This window comes from Danio rerio, chromosome 14 (assembly GCF_049306965.1).
Source record: "Danio rerio strain Tuebingen ecotype United States chromosome 14, GRCz12tu, whole genome shotgun sequence".
Taxonomy (NCBI): domain Eukaryota; kingdom Metazoa; phylum Chordata; class Actinopteri; order Cypriniformes; family Danionidae; genus Danio; species Danio rerio.
The window spans coordinates 53,602,501-53,629,485 of record NC_133189.1 but is presented as its reverse complement, the minus strand read 5'-3'; the positions used below and the strand labels follow the sequence as shown (position 1 = coordinate 53,629,485).

Below are 26,985 nucleotides of genomic sequence, written 5' to 3'. Positions count from 1 at the left end.
GCTCCGGTTTCCCCCACAGTCCAAAGACATGCGGTACAGGTGAATTGGGTAGGCTAAATTGTCCGTCGTGTATGAGTGTGTGTGAATGTGTGTGTGGATGTTTCCCAGAGATGGGTTGCGGCTGGAAGGGCATCTGCTGCATAAAAACTTGCTGGATAAGTTGGCGGTTCATTATGCTGTGGCGACCCCGGATTAATAAAGGGACTAAGCCGACAAGAAAATGAATGAATAATAGAAGGATTTTTTTTTATTTACTAATAAATAATAAATATAAATAAAAAAATTATAAATAGCCTCATTATTTATTTATTTATTTATATGATTTATGTATGATATTAGAATACGTGTCAGCTTTTGTAAGTGGCTTTATGTTTTAGAATAGATGTAATGTTCTCAATAATATTTGTAAAGGAAGCACAGGCTCTATATGTGCCATTTACATACATTTTAATTAATATGGAAAGCGACTGCATGTTTTTACCAAATCTTTTTATTTTAAATTTAATTTTAATTATTTTTTATGTTAAATGCGTGTGCATGTAAAACTTGCACAAAGAAATGACGGGGTTCTTCTCTAAAGAAGTAGCTACTCCATCCCGTTTAGAGCATCATTATGGGCATTTTACGTTATAACTAATGTGGTTTAAATGATGGATCTGCGTCAGAGAAACTAGGGGTTTTGGGAAACACTCGTCACTACATCGTTCTTTTCCCAAGTGATGCATCATACTGTGATAGTTCAGCCACGAGTTACGTCGTTGTTTAGGAAACACACACCCCTGTTATTTTTTACCATTCTTTTTCAAAATAGAAGTACATCACTTCAAATAAGTTTTTTCCCCCCCAGTAGTAACACTTTCACAGTCTTTTTTATGATTAATGGAAATTTACATTATATTTAATCACTTGGCAGATGAAAAAAAAAAACATATTTACAATATGTAAATAAGATATTTTTATTTCGTCTAATGCAGCATACAATTATTAGCCTTCCAGTGAAATTTTTTTTATTTCTCAAGAAAAAAACAAGGAATTTTTTTCTCAGTTTCTCTTAGTTTGTCTGAAATAAAAGCAGATCCTTAAATGTGTTCCCCTTTAATTAGTAACGTAGCTTAATTAACCTACTTATTTTCTTTTTTTAACTTCCAGGTTTTGCTGGTTGCAATTCCCAAATTTTCCTTGCCAATATTAAGCCAATTGTAATGGGTTGTTTTGTAATAGGTTGTTTTTTGGTTCAATTTCAAATTTCCCCAACCTTTGCAAAGCCTGGGGGACGAGAGTACTTGCTCCAGCTTGGCCGCCCCAGGTCCCTTAGCAGAATAACCTAGTTATTAAGTCTTTAAATTGCACTTAAAGCTAAATACTCAGCCGCTTTAAATGTTATCACTCAATTGAATAGGCGTTATCAGTGGTTATCAGCGGATAGATATGGGCCAGTAGGGGCCTTCTGCTCCTCCCGGTTGGCTAAGAAGGCTGTTATCATCCATCCACATGGTTCACATACGGCTGCATATTATTTTATGAAATTTCCCATTAATTATATTTGATTAATGCCTACCCCTACCCCAGCCATAAACCCACCAGTCACAGTAATGAAAAACAGATCTGGAGTCTTCCCCATTAGTATAGCTGATTAAACATGTGGATGGATGATAACAGCCTTCTGAGCCTACCAGGAGGCACAGAAGGCCCCTACTGGCCCACATCTATCAGCTGATAACCACTGATAAAAGTGGAATGAACCCCTAACTATTTCAGTTTATGTATTACGCAGAGGATGCCTTTCAAGCTGCAACCCAGTACTGGGAAACACCCATACACTCTCATTCACACTCATAAACTATGGCCAATTTAGCCGGAGCACCCAGACAAAAACCACGCCATCACGGGAGAACATGCAAACTCCACATAGAAATGCCAACAGGCCCAGCCGGGACTCAAACCAGCGATCTTCTTGCTGTGAGGTGTATCTCACAAAATATATTATCCAATTAAATAGCAAAATAAATTGTAAAACATTATGTTCTGTCATCATGGCGAAGAAATAAAAATACATTATTAAAATTAATCCTTGAAAAAGTATTCGAATTTCACAGGAGGGTTAATAATTTTGCATTTAACTGTATTAACCCAAGACTGTGAAAAAGGTATTCATTAATTCTAGCATTGCAGAAAATATGTGTAAAAATCATATAAATCACATTTGGTTTAAAGTGACTTTATGACAGTCTTGTAAATACGTCTGATGTCATTCTACTTTTAAACCCTGGCACAATAAATATTTGCCCCCAGTGAGCAGATATAAATGATTAACGTCAGGTCAGTTGTTGATATTTGTTTTATACTAAACATGTGGTTTAAAATGAATGAGAAGTTAATAGACCCTGAATTTATTTTAGCAACTAAAATAAAAATAAACTAATATAAAAAATGCCCATTACTTTTTTTAGTAAAAGAAGATATTTTGAAGAATGTTGAAACTCGGTGAACATTGACTTCCATAGTAGGAAAAATAATACTATGGAAGTCAATGGTTACAAAACTTTCATTCTTAAACAAAAAATAAAAAGAAACAAAAAGAAATAAAAAAGAAATAAGAAATAAAAAATAAATAAAATAATATATTTATAAAACAAAAATAAGCAAGAAAAAAATTTCCATTTCCTTTAAAAAAAGAAGATGTTGGAAATTAGTGGCTATTGACTTCTACAGTACGAAAAAAATACCGTGGAGGTCAATGGTTACAGGTGTCCAACATTCTTCAAAATAACTTCTTTTGTGTTAAAATGGTGACAACAATTTGATTCTTAAATAAAAAAATAGAAATAAACAAAAATAAATCATTTTTTAAATAATATATTCCTAAAATAGAAATAAACAAAGAAAAATAACACATTTTTTTTTTTAGTAAAAGAAGATATTTTGAAGGATGTTGAAAATCAGGGGCCTTTGACTTCGACAGTAGGGAAAATTACTATGTAAGTCAATGGTTACAGGTGTCCAACATTCTTCAAAATATCTTCTTTTGTGTTAAAAAAATGGAGACAGAATTTTTATTCTTAAATAGAAAATAGAAGTAAACAAAAAGAAACAAAAAAGAAATAAAGAAAAAAATATATATATTACATTTCCTAAATAGAAATAAACAGAGAGAAAAATGCCCAATTCTTTTAAAAAAATAAAGAGAGAAAAAAGCATTTCTTTTTAACAAAAGAAGATATTTTGAAGAATGTTGGAAATCGGTGGACATTGACTTCTATAATTGAGAAAATATTACCATGGAGGTCAAGGGTTATAGGTGTCCAGCATTCTTCAAAATATCTCCTTTTGTATTAAAAAAAAATGGTGACAGAATTTTCATTTTTTGGGGTCAACTGTCCCTTTATTAACAAGTGACAGTGAGCAGAAGCAGAAAGGCTAACAGTAAAACATGCCCCCTTTGAGTCCCTGCAGTGTTCTGGCAGGGACAGTCCCAGTGCTGAGGTTTGTTAATTTCACTGTGTCTGATCTGGTTGATGATTGTTTGCTTTTTCTGTTCGTGCAGCTCCTGTTGGCCAAACTGCGAGATGAGAGAGATGTCGGCGGAACTGTAGGAGGAGTCCTGAGGGCAATCCAGCCAATCAGAGGCTGAAAGACGAGGGTATCCTTCAACAGGGGCGGAGCCTGGATGTGTGAATTTCCAGTAGGAATTGCCTTTGAAAATGTAGGTTGAACCTGATTGATATACAGGGCACAATAATTAAACACTGTTATTCATCCACATGGAATGCATTACTAGTATAGGGTAAGATGCACAATAACTCTTTCCCATCCATTGACACGTTTTTATCTTTGTTTTGAGTATATTATAACAGAGCTGAGCAAGGAATTTTTCAGAGTACTTCCTATAATGTTTTTTCTTCTGGAGAAAGTCTTATTTGGTTTATTTCAGCTAGAATAAAATCAATAAAATAATTTTAGCCCATTCATTCATTTTCCTTCGGCTTAGTCCCTTTATTCATCAGGGGTCACCACAGCGGAATGAACTGCCAACTTATCCAGCATATGTTTTACATTGCGGATGCCCTTCCAGCTGCAACTCAAAACTGGGAAACACCCATACACACTTTGTCATGACTGGGTCTGGCCACTAGATGGCACTGTAGTTGACCAGCGAACTCTCACACACGAACTACAGTGTTTGAAGGACTACAAATCCATACATACCACGCGCATACACCCAGAACACATACACTGATTGTATTCACAGCTGTCTCCGTTTCTGTTGATTATCTGGACTATATATTCTATCATTCCACCAATATTTGTCATCGCGTTGTTGTCTATCTTGTCATCAGTATCTAGTAAGTCTTGTATATCGAGTTTGTTGTTACCTTAGTCTTGTTCCTGATCCTGTTTCTGTCATAGTTTCTTGTTTTGCTGTTTATTTGTTACTTTGTTATTTTTGAACACCGGACACCTTGTTTTTCTGTTTGCTGCACGATTGTAAATAAACCTGCACTTGGATCCGCACCTTTTTGTTCCTGTTTTGATCACGCTAACGTGACACACACGTTGACACTCATACACTACAGACAATTTAGTTCATCAGTACATGTACTACATGTGTTTGGACTGTGGGGGAAACCGGAGCACCTGGAAGAAACCCACACCAAGATGGTGTAAGAGTTGAAATATTGCAAATATTTTGATAGCTTTGACAATTCAGGCACGGGCTGAAAGCGGAGACGGTTGACTCCACAACCCAGCAGGTGGGAATGCGGGAAAAACCAGCTCCTGCTGCATTTGCATCTGAACCTGCTGAAACTCGACTTCAAATCACCCCAACTCACACATATGGTCATTTCAGTGTTTGAATGTTCTAGATTAACCAAACTGACTTTATCTATCATGTTTGATATCATTTGAAATGTCTCAGTGCGACTGGTACAATGGTCTCATTCTCTCAGAAATAGACATAATCAAAACAATAAATATAGAACTTCAGGCATCTTTTGAACCACTGTGAAGGGTGTGACTTTTCCACAGGCAGCACTAAGTGTGAATGCCTTTTGTTATGCACACACCCCTTTCCTTGAGGGAATTCTTGGATTACTTAAGGTAAGGTTTGAGAAATGCTCAGGGCGATTCTGCTTACCCAGATCAGCCCGTAACATGGAGCTTACGCTCTATGTTATGTATAATTTGAAGTCAGGTATGCATCTTTTCATCTTGGATTTATCTTTGATAATTTGATGTTTTGTATTGATCATTTATGAATTGACTGATTGAATTGGCATAATACACTTACCTGACTAATAAATTGTTATATTTTGAATTATTCAAACAGAGTTCGTGTTATTATCTCTAGTAGATTGTGGTAATTTCATAACACCACAAGCCCCTGTACAGGTTAGTAGCGGACTAAAACACGGTAGACGGAGCATTGCGGCACACTATACGATGTCTTTAGAGCTCCGACTAACACATTGGCAATAATTCATGTATACTTAGACTGTAAAAAGATATCTAAGGAGATAGTCCTTCACCTGTTAAACTTATAATACTATTTAGATAGTATAGTGATTATTCAAAGTTACTAATAGTTTAAGTACGACTGGTCTGCTTAATTCTATAGTAATGATCATTATATGACTAAATAGCTCTGTTTGATATAGGAGGTAGCAGATCTATGGGGACCGCATAAAAAATATCCTAATCCGCGTAAGTAGGGTTCTGCCATTTTAGGATAGGTCAATCGCCACTGTTTAGTGACCAAGACTGACATGCTTGTGCTTAAGAAATTGTATACTCGGCCGGTACAAGATTCAGGATGTTATAGGAATCCCAATGAACGAGAATAACATAAAATGATGAACCGAAGAGAATATTCATTCATAATCTAAACTAATGTGAACGGAAACAAAATAACCTTCTCAATGTTTTATAATTGGAGTCAGATAAAACGAGGATGAATATATTAATATTCTAAACCACCTCATACTAAAATTGGAGTCAGATATGAGTTAAGTTTAATATAGATCAACATTGTGCACTGGAAAGACCGAACATGCAGTGAACCTTCATCCACCAGCGGACACCGTCATTGGACCAACTGGCTGGACCCTACAATGGAAAGAACATGCAAACTCCACACAGAAATGCCAACTGGCCCAGTTGGGGCTCGAACCAGCTATAGTGGAATTGGGTCAGTTAAATAGTCCATATGTGAATGAGTGTGTATGAATGTTTCTCAGTGATGGGTTGCGGCTGGAAGGGCATCCGCTGTGTTAAACATACGTTGGATAAATTGGCGGTTCATTCGGCTGTGGCGACCCCAGAATAATAAAAAGAAAAGCCAAAAAGAAAATGAATGAATGAATGAATGAGTTAAAGGTCTAAAAGCAGCGCACCCTTAAAGCCTCTATTTGTTTCTCTCTGGTGGTCATTCTCCATGATGATGCCGTTCACTCCTCCTTCAATGAGTTCTCTCCAGACTTTATTATCTTCATTCTGCTCTTCTTCTCTAATGGAGCCCCAAACCACACCCTGCGTCGGGTCCCAACGCAGACCCTCAAACCCTCCGTCTGAGTCCGCAAGAGTGGGCAGAGGCTGAGGAAACCCGTCTTGAAGTGACAGATCCTTAAACAGCCAAACCTGCGAACCTGTATGTTTGAGGAAGGCAATATTACACAAGAAATCCATCTGGAAACTGAGACAGTAGCTGGGTTTCCATCATGCCTGTGTAATGCACATTTTCAAGTACAGAATGTGTAGCTGCCGTCAGAAGCAATTCTTATATATTACACTCTATAAACATAAACTTTACATTAAAAGAGTCAATAAATAGTTAAAATGTTCAGAGTAATCATTAGAATAAATAAGTAATGTATATTTGTTGTTAATGCATGTTGATTCATTTAAAGTTATTTAACTAAAACTATAAGGGGGAGGTGGGAACCTTTTCTTGTTATGTTTAGCTTGGGAATTATTTCATTGTTGCAATCAAGATATTCTTCCGATGCACTACAAGTGGTACAGCCACAAGGTGCTGTGCTAAAACACGTTTTTAAGGATTAAGAAGTGCAAAGAAGTTTGTTTAAGAGAAACTGCAACCCTTCAAGTTTATTCCTCTTGAGTTAGAGAGGCCAATGAGGTATGTGTCGTATGGTGTTAACGTATGTGAACATGTATGATTATGTGTCCGTATGTTAATGTATAATTAGCCAATTAAGTGTATTTCTTTACATGTTGAATGTGCACTTTATCTTTTGGTTGGATGTATGTTGTTCATTATGTGCAACATCACCTTTAAAGGGTTAATTGAAGTTTATGTATTTCTTTTCGTAGTTCCGACGGCAATATTGGGACATAAAGGAGTGCAAGGCTAGAATGTACAAGACATACAACCCGGGCTCATTGTGGAAACGTAGCCCCGCGGACGTTTCTGCGGACCGCGATTTACGTCCCGGGAGGTACGTATTCGAGCGTTTTTTTGTTTTCGCGGATCCGCGAGAGGCCGCTGTGCGCGGTTTTTCGCATCTCGGGCGCCTCTCAGGAGCTCGCGGTGTTCGCGCCCGCGCCGTTCTCGCGTGAAAAGCCGCCGGATCGGAAAAAAAAAAAAAGCAAAAGCCCTCGTCTTCTATTTCGACCGCGTTTTCGGATCCCGCCGCGTTCTCGCCCTTATTTTTCAGATTCCGTTTTTCGTTTTACCTGATTTCCGGAACCTGCTGTTCCCCGGACTCGATCCCGGTCGTCGTCCACCGCGGCCGGCTCCGGCTCCTCCTCCGGGGCCTCCGCTCCGCCGACGCAACGCTATGAGCTAAGCGGACAAACTGATTGCATCGGGAAAGCCCTCCACTCGGAAGCGAGCCGTCGGCCGGCGAGCGCGAAGAGGAGAGGAGGAGCGGCGCCACACCGCCCCGCAGCGTACGCTCGAAAAAAACAAACACGGCCTTTACGTACCTCCGGCCACGTAAATCGCGGTCTCCAGAAACGTCCGCGGGGCTACGTTTCCAGAATGAGCTTGGGTTGAAGACATACTACAGACTCGTGTCCGAATAAATGTCAGTTAAAATCAAGAACGACTTTGTTTCTTTGAGACTTTGAGCCTTTGTTTCATCTCAAGGGGAGTAACAGAATGAGTGATAGAAATACCAGAATTCCGATTAAAATCATTTAATTTGCAAATAAAATAAAAAAATTACGGTCCCACTTTATATTAAATGTCCTAAACTACTATGTACTTGCATCAAAAAAATAAATACAATGTACTTACTGTGTTTATGATGTTATTACAGATGTAATTACATACAGGTATTTAATCAAGCATAAGTACACAGTAAATACATGTATTTACACAATAAGTACATTGTAACAAACTATTAATTCCTGTGTAAGTACATATTAGTTATGGCTAATAGTAAAGTGGGACCAAATTTACTTATAATGCGACATGATGTGAATAAAAATTTGGTGTTTGTAGTGTGCGTGTAGACGGACCGCTGATGAAGATGATGGCGTGATCTGTGTGTCTCTCCAGAACGGCTCGCAGTGGAGGAAGAGAAGGAGGAAGAGCCGACCAAAGCCTCTGTATAGGAACAACCCTGACTGACACCAGGCCACCTCTGCTTATTCTCCACATGCTCTGGCCTGAAAAACACACCACACAATGTAAAACAGTACAGCATGTCCTTTTCAGTAACACTGTACTTGAAGGGGTGTTCAACAGTGATTACACCTTTATAATCATGGCTTACTGGCTCAGTTGTGGCATTTTAAATGGCCTATCTCTATTGTTTTATTTTCATTTAAATAAGCAGTACGAGAGATGTGAAAATAGGGAGAATATGGTGATATGGCCTGTAAATAGCTGCACTGTATAGATGCATAAAGAGAAGGATGTAGACCAAGAACAATACTAGAAGTGGACTTTGGTGCATTTCAAATCCTCAATAAGGGCCTACTCACACTATGCCATCCGTACCGTGCACAAGCCCGTGTCCCGGATCGTTTTAGAAGTGTGAGTGCGCTGAATCAGGCTCAAGCATGGTTCACTTGGCCGGCCCTGGCCCGGTTGGAAGAGGTGGGCCTGAGCGTGGTTCACTTGGGCTTTGGCGCGGTACGCTTGTGTGTGAGTGCAAAACGCGCCAAATCCCGAAACTGAAAGCGAGACGGGACTTTTAAGGGGCTGTTTCATATGGATTTATTAATCATTCTTACTGTTCAGTGAACGCAAACTGCCGTAGTTTATTAAAGACGAGAACTCCTCACAGCACGACAGCTGCACACCTTCAGCAGACCTCCTCATTCCTGCAGCACGAGAGCTTTATGATTGTTTATGAGCGCCAAAAGTGGCGGATCTGTTCGGCGAAATATCTGACTGCGTGTCATCGCATCCCTGAGGACTGTTTGGCGAAATATTTGACTGCATGTTACTGCATATCAAACGACTGAAACGATATAACTAGAGAAATCTCCACTGTGCTGCTGAGGGACCGCGCTTCTCACTGAACAGCGCAGCATCGATGACGTAAGCGTCGCCAGGCCCGACTGTGTGAGTGCGGGCAGTCGGGGGATACAGGAGGGGGGACAACCGTGCTTTGGCCCGGTTCGAGGCAACTGTACCTAGTGTGAGTACGGCCTAAGTTTGTGCAACATGGTCATCTTTGCATTTAAAATGTCATAACTGAGCAAATGTTTCATATCATTATTCTAAATGTTTAAAGGGTCACAAGACACCAAAACACATCTTTTGAGCTGTTGACAGTCATATATGTGTCCCATGCTGCTATAAACACTATTAGGACACATATATTTCACTAAAAAGTAAAAATTGGTTGCTTTTGTGTTATTTCGAGTAAATTCGTACTCCCGGTTTGAAACAAATTTTTGAAGCTGCGTCCCGGCCATGAGATCTTAGCGTGTATTTCAGCGTGTAGACTGGACAACTGTACCTGAGTGTGCTGCATTCATTCATGAGTAAGACTTGGTTCAAACTAATCAGTGCGCTCTATTGTGTATGCGGTGCAACTTTATTAATATGCACTATAGCTTCGAAGACTTTTTACCTGTTACAGTGTTCAGAGGGATGCCACGTTGTGTTGCCAAAACAAACGTGCAGTGTTGCTTTCATAATTTGCTGCAGTGAAGTGTTTGTTTTCATTTTCCCTTTATGAGAGCGCTGCTGGATTCACGCGTGGACTACAGTGGACGCAACGCTCGACAACAATACGTGTCTAAGAAACATTTTTTACCCGAGAGCTTTTCTCATCTGGAAATGGTGAGATCTGGTTTTGCTGCTTGTCTCCTCTTAATAAAGACGCGGCTCCAGTTGGTGTTGATTGTCCTGTCTCTACAGATTTGGAAGTGAGCGATCAGTGCTTTTTGTTTATTCAGAGGCAAAGCTAGTTTGCATCGTCAGCAGTACTCTTTCAGTGTTTAAAGACAGACAATAGTCAAATGATTTCTAAGTTAATAAAGTTAACCGTACGTTAATATCACTACAATATTAAAATGAAAAATCTGCTGTAAATGCTGCTCTCTGAGTGTAAACATGTTAGCACCACAATCAAACTATTTCCGTCGTGTAGAATTTTCACTGCATTTTTTGACAGGAATAACACGGGGCTTTCTGAAGCTACCTACCAAGTTTCCGAGAAATGCAGAGGTTTTTTTTTCTCTCATTCGCCGTGCGGTAACAAACATTGCATGAAAAAAACAAGCTTCCAGCAGCTCCTCGAATCAATTATCTTATTTGTCATGAGGGGCATGAATGAAATCCCTGAATGAAAGGGCCAATCTACAATTAAGGTCCACCATTTAATAATTTGGCAAATAATTTCATTACTGATATCCATGTTAACACAGTCACTGTCTTTCTCCCCTGTGTGTGTTTGTTATGCCTCTGTGAAAGTCAGCGCATGCCCGAACCGACACTCCCATTTTTATGCAAATTTTTACAGACCTTCCCTCCTCCCTTTTGCTCCTCCAACATTCTCCCCTAATGCCTAGTTCAGACTGCGTGATTTTAGCCCCGATTTTGGCTCGCCGACAGGTTTTGAGAAATCGCCGACAAATGCCTGAAATCACAGGCAAATCGGTGCTCGTGCACGTGAGGGACAATCACACAGTATGAACGATCAAAGATGCGATCTGAGAGAATCGCCAATGAGTTGTCGATACCTGTGAGATATTTGGCGTGTTAAATATCTGGAGCTGTCGGCGATTCAAATCATGCTGTGTGAAATGAGTTTTGACTGAAAATAACATTAGCGATCGCCTGCAGCCAATGAGAGAGCAGCATTCACTTGTGTGTGTGTGTGTGTGTGTGTGTGTGTATACCTGCTGCAGGCCAGTGGGAGGTCTGGGAGAAAAGTTAAAACCGCTCATTTTCGGTTTATTTGGACCCACGAAATGGAGGAAAAACTAGTGGAGGTTTGACATTTAATACAGAAATAAATTAGTGTATTATCAACATTGAGGAGAAATGGCTAATTCCCTTTAAACCCAGGTGAGCAAATATGAACATGTTCTACCCCATTAAAGGCTTCTTTCTCATTATGTAGTTAATAACAAAAGATATACTACGTGTTTTTGGCTGTGAGACGTAGTTTGGACGAAGTTGTCGGCGATTCTTTCCATTGTAAAATCATGCAATGTGAAAGCCCCTGTCGCCGAACCATCTTGCAGTGTAAACAAAGCAGCGTCGAAACGCTAGCCCAGATAGTCATGCAGTGTGAAAACATCTGTGACACGACTACTTTGAAAATCATGCAGTCTGAACTCGGCATAAACAAAACTGGACATGCCCACTTTCCTGACTTTTTCCAAAGTAGAGGTGTGAAAAAACCATTGCTAAAAAGGGGGGGGGGGGGTTTGGGGGTCAAATACAGTCTTATGAACACTCCTTCAAGTAAAGTGTTCAAGTAAAGGTCGGTATATTAAATATAAGTACATAAGTGTATATACTTGTCAGTTTGTATTGTTTTGTTTTGGCCCTGTCTTTTGTACTGTCCACTCTGTTTTTTTTTCTTCCTTTATCTATCTCTGTTGTTTTATTTAAATTTAAATAAACAGTATGAGAGATGTGAAAATAGGGAGAAACTAGTGATTTGTCCTGTAAATGGTGGCATTGGGTGTATAAAGGGAAGGATGTAGATCAATAACAAAACTAGAAGCGGAAAATTATGTAGAAACTTCAAATGCGCACCTTTGAAGAAGAAGATCTCTCCTCGAATTTTGGCGACTGCATCAAAACTGGTGTTACAGCGATCCACAGAACTTAATTGAGACAAATTGACATGTTATTTAATTAAAAAACTAAACATTTAAACAGATATAAATCCACAAACAAACAAAAGGAGATATGGGGGTATTTAATGTATTAGTGCTCTTTGTGTCACCGACTCGGTCCCACCCCTACATCTCCCATAAGCCTCCTACCTGTCTCTGAATGAGCTGCACCTGACGTTCGTTACACGCACACACATATAAGCAGCGTACCGGTTCACATTATTGCGAAGACTTGTTTTGCCCTGCTGATATCACTGAGCGTTTACCCCTGTTTCCAGTTTGATCTCCCAACCCGTCGCCAACCCGGGCAGCTTTTGACCTCGTTTGCCTCGCTGCCTGCTCAGACCTCCTGCTTTTCTCCTCGGTCTTTCTGCCAGCCCCTGATCCATGCCTGTTACTCTGACTGATGCAGGTCTGCTGCCTGCCTCATGTGACTTCATCTACGAACACTTGGTGCTTATTTGTGATTAAACTGTTTAATAAGCGTAACTGTTTAAAATATACTGCAAATGGATACCTTGTTGTCAGACTCCTCGTTACACTTTGGATAAGGTTTAAAGTTTGCAAAACAAAATACACTCTAAAAATGTTGAGTTATTTATTTAACCCAATGGTTGAGTTAAACATATTTGGTGCTGGGTTGGGTTATTTTTTAACCTTTATTAGATTATTCATTAATAACTCAAAAACTGATTTAACTGACACAGAACAGCTGTATTAATATGTGCAAGTAATGTTGTTTTTGCATTATAAAAATTATTTAAGCTATAATGCAATAATATAATTTTTTTAACAAATTACCTCTCTGTGTTGTGTTTTTTATATCCGGTTCACCATCCAAGACCATCTTTTAGAAGCGTTTGGATGTGGCTAAAACGTATTGTACACTGTGGACACTGAGTGCAGCTGCTGGACAGTCTCTACAACACACAGAGCTCCATATTCTGCACTATCAACACAGGATTTTCTGCTTGCACTGTTTATAACTGTCTGCACTTTGTTCTGCTTCTTCTTTGTTTGTGAGTCTTGATTTATTTTAACTAAATTGTCTGGAAACAAAATGTAATGGAAAAAGCATTTTCAATATATTTTTTATTTATTTACACAGCCATAAATATAAAATTAATAGTAGTACTAGTAATAGTAGCAATAGTAATACCAGAATGGAAAAAATAATATTTAATCAATAAAACCCAATGCATTGGGTTAACATAACCCATAGTTGGAAAGGTGCTATAATATATATAGTTGGGTTATATGGTGGGGTATTTTTAACTTGACTATTTTAACAATGTAATCAGCACAAAATAAGTTAAAGTGTAAAAGCCTATATTAACATTGCTCTATTATTAAAAACAGCACTTTTATGCACCGTTTTGGTCATGTAAATAAAGGCTTTTTAACTTTTCTCACTTATTTTCTTGAATGCCTTGGGCTAATTATTTAAACAAACATGTTTTGGCTTTTTAAAATAAAACAAAATGTCAATGTGATCCAGTGTTCAGAATCATTTTACTTCTGTGAGCTGGCAGACGTGATTGGTGTTGGGTATGTACTTTATAAACGTCATTATTAATTACAGTACATTATTAAAAATTGCATCTAAATTACTATGTCTGAAAAGTCTTTTAAAAACTTTCATAAACCTGGATGCAATATGAATTAAAAGTTTAATTCTTTAAATTTGAGTTGAGCATGTGTTTTTAGATTTATTAACCGTTAGCATTTTGATAAAAGCATAACATTCTTTAGTTAAAAAAACTGAATTACTCATAGAATTACAAATAGAAGAGTTAAACATTTGTATCAAAGCATGAAACGTTTTAAAACAATAACATTTATATTTCATACTTGCAGTATCATATATAGTATATTGTCATTCATTTCCTACTCAATTTATTTTCTTAAGCATGTGCAATTGTCTGTCAAATGTAACCTAAACCCAGAAATGAAAACAAATCTATAAATTTCCCTCAAATTTAAATAGAATATTGTTTGTTTTGAGGAAAACTCACTTTATTTTGACATCATTTCTTGATTTAAGAATTTTGAGATATTTGGACAAGAAACAAGACAAAAACTCTAAGTAAGAAAAGCATTCAGGCTTCAGGCTATAAATCGCTGCTTCTTATGACTTTTTAATACAGTATGTTGCAGTGCACCAAGACGTGTATTGCCTCAGCCTCAGTTCTGTCATGCACATGCCAAGTAAACAGGTTGTGACTGAATTCAAAAGTTGAATTAATTAATGGAATTGAGCATCTCTTACCTGTCTGGATGACTATGTGCATGCCTATACATGTGTGTGAGTCTGTGATGTCTATGGCGAAGTTGAGTTTCTGTCACAGGAAGAGGTGTTTCTGTTGGAATATCATTTCCCCTCTGACCTGGATTGAGTTGAAACACACACACACACACACACACACACACACACACACACACACACACACACACACACACACACACGATTCATTACAAGTCACAGGTTCATTACAAATCACAGGTACAAGTACACAGGTTTGTTTTGTGAATTGTGGGGACATGCCATGGTTTTCCTTTGTTTTTATACTGTACAAATTGTATACCCCCCCCCCACACACACACACAATCAAATGCACACAAACACGCACACGCAATCAAATGCACACAAACACGCACACGCAATCAAATGCACACAAACATGCACACACAAACAAATGCACACAAACACGCACACGCAATCAAATGCACACAAACACGCACACGCAATCAAATGCACACAAACATGCACACACAAACAAATGCACACAAACACGCACACGCAATCAAATGCACACAAACACGCACACACAAACAAATGCACACAAACACGCACACACAAACAAATGCACACAAACACGCACACACAAACAAATGCACACAAACACGCACACACAATCAAATTCAAATGCACACAAACACGCACACACAAACAAATGCACACAAACACGCACACACAAACAAATGCACACAAACACGCACACACAATCAAATTCAAATGCACACAAACACGCACACACAATCAAATGCACACAAACATGCACACACAAACAAATGCACACAAACACGCACACGCACACGCACACGCACACGCACACGCAATCAAATGCACACAAACACGCACACACAATCAAATGCACACAAACACGCACACACAAGCAAATGCACACAAACACGCACACACAATCAAATGCACACAAACACGCACACACAAACAAATGCACACAAACACGCACACACAAACCAATGCACACAAACACGCACACACAAACAAATGCACACAAACACGCACACACAAACAAATGCACACAAACACGCATACGCAAACAAATGCACACAAACACGCACACGCAAACAAATGCACACAAACACGCACACACAAACCAATGCACACAAACACGCACACACAAACAAATGCACACAAACACGCACACGCAAACAAATGCACACAAACACGCATACGCAAACAAATGCACACAAACACGCACACGCAAACAAATGCACACAAACACGCACATACAAACCAATGCACACAAACACGCACACACAAACAAATGCACCCAAACACGCACACACAAACAAATGCACACAAACACGCACACACAAACAAATGCACACAAACACGCACACACAAACAAATGCACCCAAACACGCACACACAAACAAATGCACACAAACACGCACACACAAACAAATGCACACAAACAAATGCACCCAAACACGCACACACAAACAAATGCACACAAACACGCACACACAAACAAATGCACACAAACACGCACACACAAACAAATGCACCCAAACAAATGCACACAAACACGCACACACAAACAAATGCACACAAACACGCACACACAAACAAATGCACCCAAATAAATGCACCCAAACACGCACACAAACACGCACACACAAACAAATGCACCCAAACAAATGCACACAAACACGCACACACAAACAAATGCACACAAACACGCACACACAAACAAATGCACACAAACACGCACACACAAACAAATGCACCCAAACACGCACACACAAACAAATGCACACAAACACGCACACACAAACAAATGCACACAAACAAATGCACCCAAACACGCACACACAAACAAATGCACACAAACACGCACACACAAACAAATGCACACAAACACGCACACACAAACAAATGCACCCAAACAAATGCACACAAACACGCACACACAAACAAATGCACACAAACACGCACACACAAACAAATGCACCCAAATAAATGCACCCAAACACGCACACAAACACGCACACACAAACAAATGCACCCAAACAAATGCACACAAACACGCACACACAAACAAATGCACACAAACACGCACACACAAACAAATGCACACAAACACGCACACACAAACAAATGCACACAAACACGCACACACAAACAAATGCACACAAACACGCACACACAAACAAATGCACACAAACACGCACACACAAACATTCACAAACACGTACACAAACGCACATGTACAGTATGTGCACACACATTATTAGATTCTCATAATGAGGCTATAGGCTCGCAGCTCACACACACATGCGCACGCACACAAACATGCACACACGCACAAACACGCACACACACATTCGTTGATTCTCATACCGACTTTATGGGCTATAAATGAACACACTCCATGTAATGTGAGTTACCATAAAGAGCCGTGATGTGCTGCAGGTCCTGATACCCCAGACTGAAATGCAGCGGGTCCCCCAGGGGCCCCTGGTAATACGGACGCATTACAGACCGCCGTGCTGATGAATGAGTCAGTCCGAGAGCGTGACCCAGCTCGTGCACCAGCACCGTGAACAGATCCGTGCCCTCCGTTGCTGAGTGTGAATGTGTGCACACGTTAGATTAAACAGAATGTGTATTGTAAATTGAATCACCCTCAAGTGATCTTCTTTTGTGTTTAACAGAATAAGCTTGTTTGTGAGTAAATGATGAATGCTTTTATGTTGGGTGAACTGTATCGTTAAGTCATCATTACTGGATAATATTAAATATGTAATTATGCAAATATCCTCCTGTTTTTACATGTAGATTAAAATGATAATTATTTATTGATTGTTAAAGAGGCCATATGGTGCTGTAATGCTTTCAACCCAGGCTCATTCTGAAAACCTACCCCTATATACATTTCTGGAGAGCCCCAAATGCGTCCCAGAAGCTACATTTTTTGCAGTTTTTGTTTTTGCGAATGAATCAGAGGCTGATGTGTGCGCTTTTCAGATCTCAAATTTGTTTCGCGAGTGCCATTCGCGCATGCTGTTCTCACGTAAATCTATCAGAGGCCGCTGTGTATGTGTTTTTAGATCCTAAATTTCTCTCGCGAGTGCTATTCGCACCTGCTGTTCTCGCATAAATCCATCAGAGGTCGCTGCGTACTCTTTTTGATATCTTAAATTTCTCTCGTGAGTGCCATTTGTGCCTGCTAATCCCTTGTAAATCCACCAGAGGTCGCTGCGTACACTTTTTGATATCTCAAATTTCTCTTGTGAGCAATAATATCCAATCCACCAGAGGCCGCTGTGTATACTTTTCAGATCTCAAATTTCTCTCACAAGTGCCATTTGCATCTGCTTTTCTCCTGTAAATCTATCTGAGGCCACTATGTACGCTTTTTTAGATCCCAAATTTCTCTAACGGGTGCCCCTTTGCACCTGCTGCTCTCGTTTAAAGCCACCAAATGCGGCTGTATATGCTTTTTTAAAATCTCAAACATTTCTCTCGCGGGTACCATTCGCACCTGCTGTTCTCACATAAATCCACCAGAGGTCGCTGTGTACACTTTTTGATATCTCAAATTTCTCTCGTGAGTGCCATTTGTGCCTGCTGTTCTCTTGTAAATCCACCAGAGGCCGCTGTTTATACTTTTCAGATCTCAAATTTCTCTCTCAAGTGCCATTTGTATCTGCTGTTCTACTGTAAATCTATCTGAGGTCACTATATGCGCTTTTTTAGATCCCAAATTTCTCTAACGGGTGCCCTTTGCGCCTGCTGTTCTTGCTTAAAGCCACCAGATGCGGCTGTATATGCTTTTTAAAAATCTCAAATATTTCTCTAGCGGGTGCCATTCGCACCTGTTGTTCTCACATAAATCCACCAGAGGCCGCTGTGTATGCTTTTTCAGATCTCAAATTTCTCTCAGGAGTGCCTTTCGCGCCTGCTGTTTACTCATGTAAATCCACCAGAGGCCGCTGTTTATGCTTTTCAGATCTCAAATTTCCCCCACGAGTGCCATTTGTGTTTGCTCTTCTTATGTAAATCAACCAGAGGCGGCTGTGTATGCTTTTTCAGATCTCAAATTTCTCTCACGAGTGCCATTCGCGCCTGCTGTTTACTCATGTAAATCCACCAGAGGCTGCTGTGTATGCTTTTTAAGATCTCAAATTTCTCTTGTTCACTCAAAGTCTGCAGACGCACGCTTTGAGCTCCAGAACAAACAGGCTAGGCTAGGCATGAAAAAGAACGGTGTCCTACCGCCCCGTAGCGTTCATTTTAAAAATGAAAATGCAGCCATACGTACTTCTGGCTACGCAATTCGCAATCTCCAGAAACGTATACAGGGCTCCGTTTTCCGAATGAGCCTATGTTAAATGTTTTCCTTTTGTGTATGTTTCTGCATGCACACCGCAAGTCATAAAAATGTTTGTTTATATTTGCTTTATAATTCAGAACTGAGTGTTTGCAGATGTACCTGGCTGTCTGAAGGCCCAGTCCTCCTCTGCGTCCAGGTGAACTCCACCTGCCCTGTTCGGGTCTGAAGGAAAGAAAGCATGGCCAACAGATCCGCCTGCTCCATCAAATGGATATCCATCTCCATGTGGCCCATGCAGGAAATCTATCTGTAGATCCGCACCCTCAGGGCCTCGCACCTGATCAACAGCAAATCAACATTCAGTTCACAGAAACGCAAACACTCCACATTTACAAACATTATGGGTATGTGCGTGTTTGTACATTCAAGCTATTTACAGTTTTTCTTGTTTGCTTTGACCTGGTTAAAGAAACTAGGTTCCACTTCATTTTCATTTTCACTATCCCAGCAGAGCAAAAGACCGGTCTTGCAAATGTGTAAACTCTTTCTCATTGGGTTGACACATTTTCCCCACCATTTTTCAAAACAGCTAACACGGATGTCATTCAAGCAGTCCAAACTCCATTGTTTTAGTTATGGTAACCAAACAGAAACCATCTATTCCTAACTATTAGAAACTACCAACATCAATATGAATTCAGTGAAGCACCGGTTTGACACTACTTCACACAAATCTTCAAAAAGCAATCAGTCTGCAAACCTTATAAAACGGTGGAAGGTCTGTGTTGTTCTGTGACAGCATGGATGGAGGAGGTCAATAGTGGCTATGTCTTATACTCCCAATAGATTTGACTGTATATTGGTTTACATGTGTTTTCTCTAATATTTACAGTATTTTATTACTTTTGTCTGTTTTTACAGTATTTCAGTTTTCAGCCACTGTTTGAAAATTGTCATGAATTCAATATAAATGTAATCAAAGCATTTCTTATTCTGGATTCAATTCTTTGCAAAAAGGCAAATTTGACAGCCCAAATAGAAAGACAACAAATGGCATTGGCAATAGGCTGCAATGACAAGCAATGGTGGTGCACTGAGTTCTGTATTTTGTATTTTGTTGTCCATTGTGTAATGATTAATTGAAAGAGCTCATATACTTGTTTGCAAGTTGTGTTGTTTGAAGGTAAAACTAGCTTTTGTTGCATATTTTAAATGTTTTGACACGGTATGTGCCTTTTGCCAGCAAAATGTGTCATTTTGACCATGAGTGCCGCTGTTTAGGCCTGTGTGTTAACTGTTTTGAAAATGTGGAGTTTCAGTTGACAACTGCATCCAAGCAATCGAGAAAAACTGTAAAAGGAGAGTTTACCCAAAGAAGAAAATTCTGTCATTATGAACAGGAATGTAGTGCACAGGTCTTTATCTTGCGTATCATTTCTGGGTCTACTATCCCTTTAAAAACTTGGCCCCATATCATGTCAGGCGGGTCAGACACATATTTAAGTAAATGTAACCTCATGAAACTCGAGCAGTGTTGGATCGGCCCAAACTCTCAGTGCGTAAAACACAAGAGAGCGAATCGTCTCACGGGACAGTTTGGAGGATACTGGATAAGAGCGCAGCCTGGGGAAACAAATACGAGAACAGGAATGAGTGATACGTTTTGTACACTTGTTGATGTCTTTGCAGTGGCATTTGTTTGTGTAATGTGGAATGTGTTAGCCTTGCAAAGGAGGATTTTTGCAGCAATAATAATAATAATAATAATAATATTAATAATAATAATAATAATAATAATAATAATAATAATAATAATAGGGCGACGTAGGAAGTGCTGTCGCCTCATAGCAAGAGGGTCGCAGGTTCGAGCCTCGGCTAGGTCAGTTGGCATTTCTGTGTGAAGTTTGCATGTTCTCCCCTTGTTGGCGTGGGTTTCCTCTGGGTACAAGTCCAAAGACATGTGGTACAGGTGAATTGGGTAAGCTAAAATTGTCCGTAGTATATGTGTGTGAATCAGAGTGGTTGAGTGTTTTCCAGTGATGGGTTGCAGCTGGAAGGGCATCCGCTGCGTAAAACATGTGCAGAATAAGTTGGTGGTTCATTCCACTGTGGCGACCCCAGATTAATAAAGGGACTAAGCCAAAAAGAAAAAGAATAAATGAATAATAATAATAACAATTTATTCATCCCTTTTCGTTAGGCTTAGTGCCTTTATTCATCAGGGGTCACCACAGCGGAATGAACCGCCAACTTATCCAGCATATATTTTACACAATGCATGCCCTTCCAGCTGCAACCCAGTACTGGGAAACATCCATACACACTCATTCACACACATACACTACGGACAATTGAGTTAATCCAATTCCCCTATAGCGCATGTGTTTGGTGGGGGAAACTGGAGCACCTGGAGGAAACCCACGCCAACATGAGGAGAACATGCAAACTTTATATTTATATTATCTATTATTTTAATTATACATATCAGAGTGAAATATTCGTCAGTATTAAAAGACTGAACCCACTATACATCTTGTTTTGACCTCCTTCAGGGGGATCAAGCGTTAATTAGGGGGGTCAATCCCCCCCAAACTTCCCTGTAATTTTTTAGACTTTCCGTTTTCAGACCCCTACAAAAATGCTGTCAACTTTAATAAACAGCCTTTAAATGCATATAGTTTTCTGTTTTACTTAAAAACCGTGATGTAAACACGTACTCCTTAAGTTCGTACTTTTCTCCCTAGTGTAACTATCAAGAATGAAGGCATGCATGATGGAAACAGCAGAAAGAAAAACACGACTGCTAAAATAATCAGCCGAACCTCCAGTTGATATTTCTTCTTGTCCAGGTAGAAACAGCCCTCTTCATCCTTTGGTTCTGCGGATCAGCATGCTGTGCAGAATGAATGGTTTGATCATCATCATCATCATCTGGAAGGGAACATCGGGGTGTTTGCATGAGCTGAAGCGTCTCTTCATCTGTAACAGGAAGGTGAGGATCACAAGAAAGGCACAATGAAAGAGTTACACAATCAGACTGGGAAAATAAACATACCTAATATTCCCGTTTCATCCAAACCAGCAAAACTCTGCATTTTCTTCACAGCTTGAGTGACAGCTGTCCAGGCCTGTAACTGACCCGTTGAGGGGTCAGGAGGCGGGAGATATCCATATTTTGTGAGCCAATCCTGTGAAACAGAACACACCAAAACTATAAAAAAAATCCAGTATTATTAGTATTTATTTATTTTTCATTTTAATTAGCTTTTATTTTCCAAATGTTTCTAAAAAGACAATTATTTTATACATGTACAACAGCTACAAGGGCAAACAGCCCCAAACTCCACCTATCCGCTAGGAGGAGACTGAAACTAAGCAAAAAATATTCTCTTGCTTTAAGTAATAATTTGCCAAAATTAAGTGAGTTTTTCCTTAAAACAAGCTAAATAATCTGCCACTGGGGTAAGCAAAATAACCTTTTTTTTTTTTGACATAAGATTATTTTGCATGCCCCATTTAGATATTTGGACTAGAAACAAGACAAAAAAATCTAACAATGAAAATCATTTTTTACAGTACAGATGACAATTAGTTTCTTTCTCATTTGTTTTTGAATTACTTTGGATCTCAGCATGATGTCTAGCTTTTGAGGATCTTTTGGTCTACTTTGTCAGACAGGCACTATTTAATTGACAGGAGGCTGAAGATATTAATACTTTTCCTGACAAACAGAACACCACAAAACTATGTATAAAAATATTCAAATGCATTGGTAATATTGATATTTATTTATCCATTTTACAGTTTTTCTCAGTGGCTTTGGTGCATTTCTCACAACACTATTTACATTTGCACAACAGGTCAAGCATTTCTCAAAACAATTAGTCATTTGTGCACATCCTAGAAGCAGTTTCTCATTCCTTCCAGCAAATTGCAAATGCTTTTGGACGTGCATCAATTGCTTTCATTCAACTCTGCTGTTTATAACATTATCATTTGCTTATGTCGTGTCAGTCAAAATGAACTAAACTTGTAAATGCTGAATAGTCATTCCATGTAAAACTAACAGTCCTCATTTCATTACTTGAGTCATTACATACAAAAATGTTGAATTAGTTGTCAAAATCTGTCAAGCTAATTTTATAAAACAAATGTAAATCTTTGTTTTTTACCTAAAAATGTCTTCTAAATTGAAAAATCTGATGAATGATTTACAGACCTGTGTGTGTTGTAGGTTCAGTTGCAATATGTTCTGCAATATTCTATACAGTTGTGCACAGCTCTACCCAAAGGAAGTTTATGTTTGTTGTAAATAAGGGTGTGTTTATTCCTTTGCACAATGCTGTGAATAAATTAGAAGGCAAAGAGTAAAAATGTGAAACACACATATTCAGTGTCTTGTACTCAGATACCTCACTAAATGCAGTGATGTGTAACTTTACTGCAGTTTTCAAATGGCTGTGCAAATAGTATACAGTGCTGTCTTGAGCATTTTCAGTGTCACCAAAATCTGACGTTTTTCATTGGAAAAAAGAACAGAGTAAACTGTCATAATGAAAACATGACAAAGCCATTTGACTATCTTGTTCATGAACAATGGTGTCAGGACTTTTAATTTTGATGATACTGACACTTTTATTGACATGGATACTTGCTTTTGAGGAATGAACTATCCAATTTGAGCATGTGACACTTTTTTGCAGGTTATCAGGTTTGCCAGTTTGTACTAATTGTTTTGAGAAATGCATTAACTGTTGTGCAGATGTAAATAGTGTTGTGAGAAATGCACCAAAGTGACTGAGAAAAACTGTTATTAGCTTTATTTTCCAAATGTTTCACATTTATACTTGTACAACAGCTACAAGGGTGTAAGCATGAACTGTTCAAACCCCTAAACAGCCCCAAAACCCACCCATCCCCTAGGAGATATAGATAGATAGATAGATAGATAGATAGATAGATAGATAGATAGATAGATAGATAGATAGATAGATAGATAGATAGATAGATAGATAGATAGATAGATAGATAGATAGATAGATAGATAGATAGATAGATAGATAGATGGATAGAAAGATAGATAGATAGATAGATAGATAGATAGATAGATAGATAGATAGATAGATAGATAGATAGATAGATAGATAGATAGATAGATAGATAGATAGATAGACAGATAGAACGATAGAACGATAGAACGATAGATAGATAGATAGATAGATAGATAGATAGATAGATAGATAGATAGATAGATAGATAGATAGATAGATAGATAGATAGATAGAACGATAGATAGATAGATAGATAGATAGATAGATAGATAGATAGATAGATAGATAGATAGATAGATAGATAGATAGATAGATAGATAGATAGATAGATAGATAGATAGATAAATAGATAGATAGATAGATAGATAGATAGATAGATAGATAGATAGATAGATAGATAGATAGATAGATAGATAGAACGATGGATAGAACGATAGATAGAAAGATAGAACGATAGAACGATAGAACGATAGATAGATAGATAGATAGATAGATAGATAGATAGATAGATAGATAGATAGATAGATAGATAGATAGATAGAACGATAGATAGATAGATAGATAGATAGATAGATAGATAGATAGATAGATAGATAGATAGATAGATAGATAGATAGATAGATAGAACGATAGAACGATAGATAGATAGATAGATAGATAGATAGATAGATAGATAGATAGATAGATAGATAGAACGATAGAACGATAGATAGATAGATAGATAGATAGATAGATAGATAGATAGATAGATAGATAGATAGATAGATAGATAGATAGATAGATAGATAGATAGATAGATAGATAGATATGCCAAATAAAAAACAAAACACAAAACAAAACCACTGGCATTTTTAAAAGGTATGAATATTTGACATGCCGAGTTTCACAGTATTGGTTTGTGTTTGAACAACATGAAGGAATTAAGTTAACTTATCAGTTATTACAAATTTAAGTGGATTAAACATAAAACAATTAATCCCCCCCCCTCCCCGCCAAAGAAAAATCAAGAATTGTGTTGTTTCAGCTCAATTTAAATCATATTGTAAGTGTGTTAAAGAGTTGCGAGAGTATATTGATTTCTAATAAATGCTCTTTATTCTGATCTTTATATTCTTTAAATCTAAAAATCTCACCACAAGTTTGCCGCTCTCGTCTTCTGTGGGTATTGCAGTGGGTAAAATGGTAGACGTGACCATGTTCATTAGGCTGGTAGGCAGTGCATCTTCATTAGCCTCTCCAAAAACATCCACAGCACTTCCCCACAAGCAGAACACAACTGCAGTCCAAAACATCAGCATCATCCCGAGAGCAAACACATCCTTTTCTGGGATCAGTAAAAGATCTCCTCTTCAGAGATGATCTGAGAACTGTTGAGACACATTTTGAGAATCATTTAGTAATTATTTCATTTTTTTTATTTGCTTGTTTATTTTACAGAGACAATACACTTGACATTGTTATACAAAGATAACCGATGTTGCGTACATAGGGCATATAGCATAAAGCTAATTTGCAGCCCTCGTCCCTGCATGGTTAGGCTTTACATTAAAAAATAAAAAAATTAAAACAATCAAGAAATAAAACACAATACAGCAAACATGTATAATATTTACAGAGCCACAAACATAAAACGCAAGTCAATCTGCATACAGGGAAATGTAAATGCTACCAACCTGAAAGAATAATGCTTACCGTTTTTTTCCAATTGTTTACACACAAGTACTTCAGACACAATTTCTACAACATGTGACTGATGCACTAACCCAGGGGTTCCCAAACTTTTCAGCCCGCGACCCCCAAAATAACGATGCCAGTGACTCGCGACCCCCAATATCCTCTGAGGTGGTTATAAATACAGAAACCTTGCATGCAATGACGCAGACACACCAATTAAATTTGTGTCAGTACTTTAAATGTGCCAGAAAGTATAACCTGATGTTATAAAATCAAAATGCATCTGACGCTATTGCTGCCTTTAATATAATGTAATTACCCCAGGAGTCGCAATCCAATAGAACTAGTAACTATAAGCTACTATAGTAACTATATAGTATATAGTAACTATAAACGACTATTTTTATTTTCAGTATAGTTATGGATAAAATATGTTAATTCTTATGGTTTAAAAAAAATAAATAGATTTTTGGAAATCACCAGGCGACCCCCCTTCATTGCCCCGCGACCCCTCGGGGGTTCCCGACCCCCACTTTGAGAACCACTGCACTAACCCCTGAACCAATTGTCAAGTCAAACTAATATAGAAGGAGAAAAAAAATCCGGAAGGACATGCAGTAGTTCGGCATTCACGTAAAGATAAAAGGAAACTGAACAGAATCTCCACCAAAACGAAACCTCCGCCAAAGCCGAATCTCCGCCAAAATTGAGCAAAAGAAAGTGCACAACAGTTAAAAAACCATCAAGTCCCGGAGTGGCAGCCGGTGAGAACTTTACTTTGTTCATTGCGTGAAAATCGCGGCTGGCATGTCAGTATTTGAGGGCAAATAAACCGTGAAGCAGCATCTGAGTTCAAGTTCGGCACAAAGGAAAAAGTTGCTCCTACAGTACTTATCTGCCCACTGCTTAATTATTTCAAGATACAAATAGTTATTTGTGAACTAGAAGATGTTATGAAGCAGAAATGTATAGTTTTGGTTATTTTAAATATCATTTGAGTGCTATCTGACTGACGTTAAGTAGATGTTAATTTTCCTCCGTGATTCATATGCATGCATGAGCGGATCATATGCGCATAAGCTGAATGCTGCAGTAGCAAAGTTAATCGCATTTCATTTATATGTCTTTTCACCTTTCTACTTTCCACCTTTCTACTTTCTACCTGCCTTCTGCTGTATTTATGATGCAATAAATGGATGAGTGGAATCCAGTTAAAACTCCCTTGGTAAAAACTGTAATGCTCACATTGCTGTAAAGATTTCAACCATTCTTTCAGCTTTACAGAAAAAACTGGGAGTTCTGATTGTAACTTTAAATGAACAGGCATGACATTCCATAGATGTGAACCATTTACTGAAAAGGATGACTGACCCCTCATTCAGAATATACAAGGACAACTG

General features: G+C 38.5%; 1 protein-coding gene across 2 annotated transcripts in view; it reads right to left on the bottom strand.

The window, feature by feature from the left end:
- Positions 1-3,223: 3,223 nt before the first annotated feature.
- mmp17b (matrix metallopeptidase 17b) overlaps positions 3,224-26,985 on the bottom strand; it is a 31,309-nt gene continuing 7,547 nt past the window's right edge. The window contains exons 2-12 of one of the 2 annotated variants that reach the window (NM_001365502.1): positions 25,045-25,278; positions 21,916-22,048; positions 21,683-21,839; positions 20,375-20,483; positions 19,020-19,197; positions 16,972-17,148; positions 14,543-14,660; positions 12,191-12,261; positions 8,482-8,631; positions 6,393-6,644; positions 3,224-3,714 (exon numbers count right to left, since the gene is read on the bottom strand). In NM_001365502.1, the coding sequence (NP_001352431.1) occupies positions 3,386-3,714; positions 6,393-6,644; positions 8,482-8,631; positions 12,191-12,261; positions 14,543-14,660; positions 16,972-17,148; positions 19,020-19,197; positions 20,375-20,483; positions 21,683-21,839; positions 21,916-22,048; positions 25,045-25,212 (1,842 nt within the window). In that variant the 5' untranslated portion in view covers positions 25,213-25,278 and the 3' untranslated portion in view covers positions 3,224-3,385. The remainder of the gene's footprint in view (positions 3,715-6,392; positions 6,645-8,481; positions 8,632-12,190; positions 12,262-14,542; positions 14,661-16,971; positions 17,149-19,019; positions 19,198-20,374; positions 20,484-21,682; positions 21,840-21,915; positions 22,049-25,044; positions 25,279-26,985) is intronic. The other variant, NM_001365503.1, reaches the window with a different exon arrangement.